Raw genomic sequence first — 6,000 nt, forward strand, 5'->3', positions numbered from 1 at the left:
AACGAACGATTTCATTGGTTGATTTAACGTCGCTACGTTAATTCGCTGCGTTAGTCGTTGAGCAGTAATTCGGAATTACGCCAGCGTTGTAATTATTTACAACACCTACGTAATTATTTGCGTCGCGTCGTAATTGAAATTACTAGAACCTACGCGACGTAATTATTTACGTTGCGTAGCATTAGGAATTACAACATGACACTAATTCATTTAATGTCGTGACGTTAAGTCGTTGAGCAGTAATTCGGAATTACGTCGCGTAGCAATTCGAATTACTACGCGACGTAAATAATTACGTCGCGCGGTAATTCGAATTACGACGCGTAAGTAATATCGAATAACGACACGACGTAATTATTTACGTCGCGTAGCAATTCGAATTACTACGCGACGTATATCCATGTTTTTGACGGGCTCCTGCTTCCATAGCGGCGAGGTCTCCCCTCCGGGGCTGGATCCCGCGATAACGTCAAAAAAATAAGACTCCTCCGGACATACGACGGGGGCCCAGAAGATTATGGGCTACCCGACGACGCGACCAGATAGATCTACAGACGGTCATGAGTTAACGTTAGATACATTTTGAGACTCTCACCTGTGCAGTCAGTGTTCGATGGGTCACTCGTAGGTCTAACACACGTTACTTGATACTCTTTTTTTTTCTCGATCTGTATACAGCATGCATGCATCACAGGATCACATAAATTTACTCGGTGTATGGTAGCTAGTTGTAGTACAGTACGTGTAGTTGTAACATGTATACATGTACTGTAGGCGCTGTAAAACCACGAGCGGTCTCAAGGCGATGAAGATGAATGGGATACACTCACTGAACTCTAAAGTTGTACTGTGTGGATACACTACGTACGTAAAAGTATTTCGCTAGCCCCCGACCGATCGACCAGACGCTGTGTGTGCGATATACAGTGACTGGGCCATTATGGGCTGTATTCGCAATATGGCGCGCCACTATCATCACTGTCGATGGTCCAATCATGATCAGCATAGCAGGTGCGCACTGGTATGGTGAACTCTATGCATGCATGAATCAGTACACGTAACCTCTACCCCAGGTTGCGCGGACTCGTTGCATGCACCGTTCGTTCCCCTTGATGAGCGTGTTTCTACTGCTTAGCAACGAAAATTCGAGGTGATGCCAGCCGGTGAGTGGTGATTCGTGGTGATACCAGCTGATGCGTGGTGATACGTGGTGACACCTCGAATTTTTCCTCAGTAGAAACAGATCGGGTAGTGGCCGATGCGCGATGATACGTGGTGCGCCGTCGTCCACCTATTGAGGTGGTCGATAAGTTTGAAGTTTGAAGTTTATTTGAACAATTTCTAGCGACCCCTTTCGGAGTATGAGAAATTTACAATGTCTTTGCAACAGTAAAATACAACCAACATGATGTTAACATGTATACATACATGTATGAACAAATATAATAATCATAAAGACGAAAACACGATGCAAAGGGATGCCTGACACAAAAAGGACATCAAGGTATCCATGTACACCCTTATGTGTGTCTATACTTTAGCATACATAAAACATGTATTCATATAATTATGCATGTACGCACATCAACAAAATTTCCAGGTCCAGAAGACCTCGCTGTAACAAGCTACCGCTGACAGCTACAACGATATCATTCCATTTTCAAAATACATGGATAAAGTATTTGGGCATATGTACAGTGTATGGTAAGTGGAAAATAAAATCATGAATTTTCAGATGAATACCAAAAGTGAGGAATTGAATAGTTAATGCACCATTCCAAAATAGTTACAATGTAAAGACGTGCCATAGAGATAGGAGAAGTACCACAACCCCAGTACAAAAATGAGCATGTTCCAATTAGACTTAGTTACCTAACTTGAGCAGGATAATTTTTAAAAACTTGGCAAGATTGGACAATAATTTTACCTTTTTTTTGTATTGAGCAAAAGTGACATTTTTAAAGTGTTTGGACGAACTCGATACTTAGAGGGAATATAAGCTTCCCTTTCCAAGTCAAAATATGTACATTGAAACAAAGAATGAAATTCATCTCCAACTAGGTCCAAGTTGCAGAGAGAGCACAGCCTCTCTGCTCTTGGAATACCTGTGTAACGGCCTTTAACACAAGGGAGGCGGCTATTTCCACAACGATATTTACAGAGATTCTTCCATTTTACATAATCAAGTCGAAACAGATCGGGCTCACAAATGCATATGGTTCTTAAATATCCTATAATTTGTACATTGACCGTTTTTATATTGACATCACTGTACCAATTTTGAGTATCTATCATGTCCTTCCTTCGCAACTCACAAAGTTTTCTGGATCCATACAGTATTGACATAGCCTTGGTTCAACCAAATACTTTCTAGGCCACTGTTTCTAGAATGGATTTAATTTTTGCAATCCATCTAGAGTGAAACAAATTATCAACATCTTCAGGCATTTTTATCAGTAATCTATATCATACATGATAATTTTGTTTGCTTACCAGAGAGTAATCTACACCACAAATTTAACATCCTCATGTTGACAGTGCTTGAAAGTTTGTACCTTCCTGTTTCTCCATAAACAATACAGCTTGCTGTTGATTTATTTACTCCCAGAATATTTCTCAGAAATTTCCTATGAAAAATATCTATTTGATTAATGTCCTCAAACCCCCACACTTCACTGCCATACAATGCTATCGGGAGAATTAATTTATCAAATAATTCACACGCAATGTCAACAGACAAATTGAATTTCTTTATTTTACTGAGAACACTAAACATAGCTCTTTTTGCTTTACAAACTTGTTTAGAAATTGCTTTAATAAAACGGCCATTATAATTCATGGTCACCCCTAAGTACACATAATTATCAGCAATATCAAGAACTCTCTTTCCGAAAGTAAAAACAGGTTTATTTCTAATTTTCCCTCTACAGAATACCATAACCTTATAGTCTTAGTGGTGTTAACTTTAAGAAGCCATAAATTGCAATATTCATACAATGCATTCAAAGCATTCTGAAGGTCATCTGGATTTTCAGCCGTTACAATGGTGTCGTCTGCATATAACAATATGAACATTCGTAAATAAACCTCAATATCATCGCTTAAGTTTGTCCTTATTTGTTCAGCCACATAGTCCAGACCCTTATAGCGACGACTCAAAAAATATTCAAGATCATTAAGATAAATAGCAAAAAGAAGTGGGGATAAAATTATCTCCCTGGCGAACACCAATATTACAGTCAAAAAGCACCGACAGGACATTTTTTACCCTAACACAGGACTTTGCAAGTATTACTAAGTATACATGTTATATATCACTGTCATAATGTTACCATTTACACCATTTGCTACTAGTTTAGACCATAAGGAGGACCTATCAACCAGATCGAATGCCTTTTGATAGTCCACAAAATGCGCAATACAATCTTTTCCCATTTGACAAATATAGTTCAAATAAGGAGTACACAACAAAAACATTATCAATAGTCGAATGTCCGGATCGAAAACCGGCTTGCTCGTCTCCTAATATACTCATGCTTTCAAGGCAGCGAGTAAGCCGAACATTGATGGCTGCTGTAAATAGCTTACCAATACAACTCAAAAGTGTTATCCCACGGTAATTGTTGGGGTCGTCTACAGAACCTTTATTCTTATAAATGGGGACAACAATGCCTGTAGCCCAGTTAGCAGGAACAAAACCAGTGTTTAAGACCAGATTAAATAATTTGACTACAGAACTTACAATATCAGGATAATTTTTCAAAAACTCATTCAAAATATTATCAATATCAAGTGCTTTACTGGTTTTCAATTTTCTCACTAAAGATCCAATTTCAATCTCAGTAAAATGGAACGTTTATACCTTCATTTATAGAATGATTAATGCTTCGAGGATCAAATGAATCACACGTACAACTTGTATCTGAGCCGTGCTCTTCAAGTTCTGGAGATTTTGACCCAGGGTCTTAGATCTACAAAGGCTTCCAATGGGACATAAAAACCAAACTTTTTGGACATTTCTCAATTTTATCTATAATGTCCCAATACTCCTTTGGGTTTTTACCTTTCAGAAACCTAATCTGGTCACACAGCTTACTAGAGTATAAGTTCTGCGGTCTTTTCTTATAAATCTTTTATATTTCTTAGCTTCCAATTTTAAGGTCTTCTTTGCTTCGTCTGTTTTCAACTTATTCAATTTATTCTTAATCTTAAAATATTCATATCTTTTATTTTCACACTCTGTAGTAAACCAAGGCATATTTGTCCTTGTACTTTTCTCATATCTTTTTTTGACAAGTTCTAATCTGCCTAGTAATGTCCATGGCAATGGTGGGGGCCAACAATACATCACTTAGCCTATAGAACAAATATCATCAACAACCGACTGACTAGCATTTTCAGATACAACTTCATCCATGTCTGCAATAAGCTTTTAGGTATTCTTCATTGAAACACCAATTTCATACTCAAAGGATCGTTTGTTATCCCAGATAGAACGTTTTATATGAGACACCTGACGAATTGCATGTGTTGATGTGCTGTCAGATTCTGATTACTCGTATACTCTTCCCTGTCACTAGCTACGTGTGGTGCGTCATCGCCATCTTGTGTACCAGGGTATGCCAATGTTATAGAGTAGGGTACGAGTATCAGATGCATGGATCAAAATCACAGACTCTGAAGTCCTGAACAAAAGGCATGAGGGCAGGTGATACTATAGCATAATCAATAGTACTCTTACCATTTGATGTGATAACAAGTAAAATCTCCTTTCATTTTGTCAGATCCTATACTCTTCCATTTACAATCTTCAAATCTAAGTTCTTACACACATCAATTAGACAACGACCATTAAATGTATCCTGATTAAAACGATTAGTCACTATACCTATAGAATCGAGTATAGCTTTAGTCACAAAAGAATCAGAATCAAACGCAGGGGTAGCTCTGAAGAGATATCATCATCACATAAAAAAATCATCTAATATGCCAGTTCGAGAGTTAAAGTCACCCATGAGGCAGACAGGAGAATTATACCTACACTTCAAGTCAATAACATCATCACAAAGAATGTCAAACGTATCACTGTCAAAATAATTTGAACTCTCATGAGCAACATTACACTGCCCCTCAATAGTCTGGGTGCCAAAGCCACTTTTTGGGCCTAACCTTGTTTTATCGTCCACCCAGTGTTTTTTGATGGTTCTACCCTATTTCGGGGGTGCTGATTCCGAATCTGGATGATGCAACTCTTGCATCCTTGAGGGTTTTGAGATATTCAAGATGGCCGCCAAAATGGCCGCCCAAACCGGAAATTCCCATGTATTTCCTTCTAGATGGTGAGAAATTGAAAACAATTGATGGTTTTACCCTATTTCGAGGGTGCCGAATCCGAATCTGGATGATGCAACTGTTGCATCCTTGAAGATTTTGAGATATTCAAGATGGCCGCCAAAATGGCTGCCAAAACCGGAAATTCCTATATATTTCCTTCTAAATGGTGAGAAATTGAAAACAATTAATGGTTTTACCCTAGCTCGGTGGTGCTGAATCCGAATCAGGATGATGTAACTCCTGCATCCTTGAGGGTTGTGAGATATTCAAGATGGCCGCCAAAATGGCCGTTAAAAACCGGAAATTCCCATGTATTTCCTTCTAAATGGTGAGAAATTGAAAACAATTGATGGTTCTACCCTATTTCAAGGGTGCTGAATCCGAATCTGGATGATGCAACCCTTGCATCCTTGAGAGTATTGAGATATTCAAGATGGCCGCCAAAATGGCAGCCAAAATGGCCGCCAATTAAAACCGGAAATTTCTATGAATTAGCTTTTAAATGATGAGAAATAAAAAACAATTGATGGTTTTACCTTTTTTCGAGGATGCTGAATCCGAATCTGGATGATTCACCTTGAGATATTCAAGATGGCTGCCAAAATGGCCGTCAAAACGGAAATTCTTTGTATTTCCTTCTTATAAATGGTGAGAAATTGATAACAA

The 6,000-nt window shown here is 38.4% G+C and overlaps 1 protein-coding gene across 1 annotated transcript in view; it reads right to left on the reverse strand.

Annotated features, from left to right (window-relative positions):
• Window positions 1-1,004, reverse strand: part of LOC139711852 (uncharacterized) — a gene marked incomplete at its 3' end in the record, with an annotated part of 265,196 nt that extends 264,192 nt beyond the window's left edge. The window contains exon 1 of the mRNA XM_071623703.1: window positions 596-1,004. Within this exon, the coding sequence (XP_071479804.1) occupies window positions 596-689 (94 nt within the window). The remainder of the gene's footprint in view (window positions 1-595) is intronic.
• Between the last annotated feature and the right edge of the window lie 4,996 nt (window positions 1,005-6,000).

This window comes from Diadema antillarum, unplaced genomic scaffold (assembly GCF_040938485.1).
Source record: "Diadema antillarum isolate AM-2024a unplaced genomic scaffold, OU_Dant_1.0 seq00001713_RagTag, whole genome shotgun sequence".
Classification (NCBI taxonomy): domain Eukaryota; kingdom Metazoa; phylum Echinodermata; class Echinoidea; order Diadematoida; family Diadematidae; genus Diadema; species Diadema antillarum.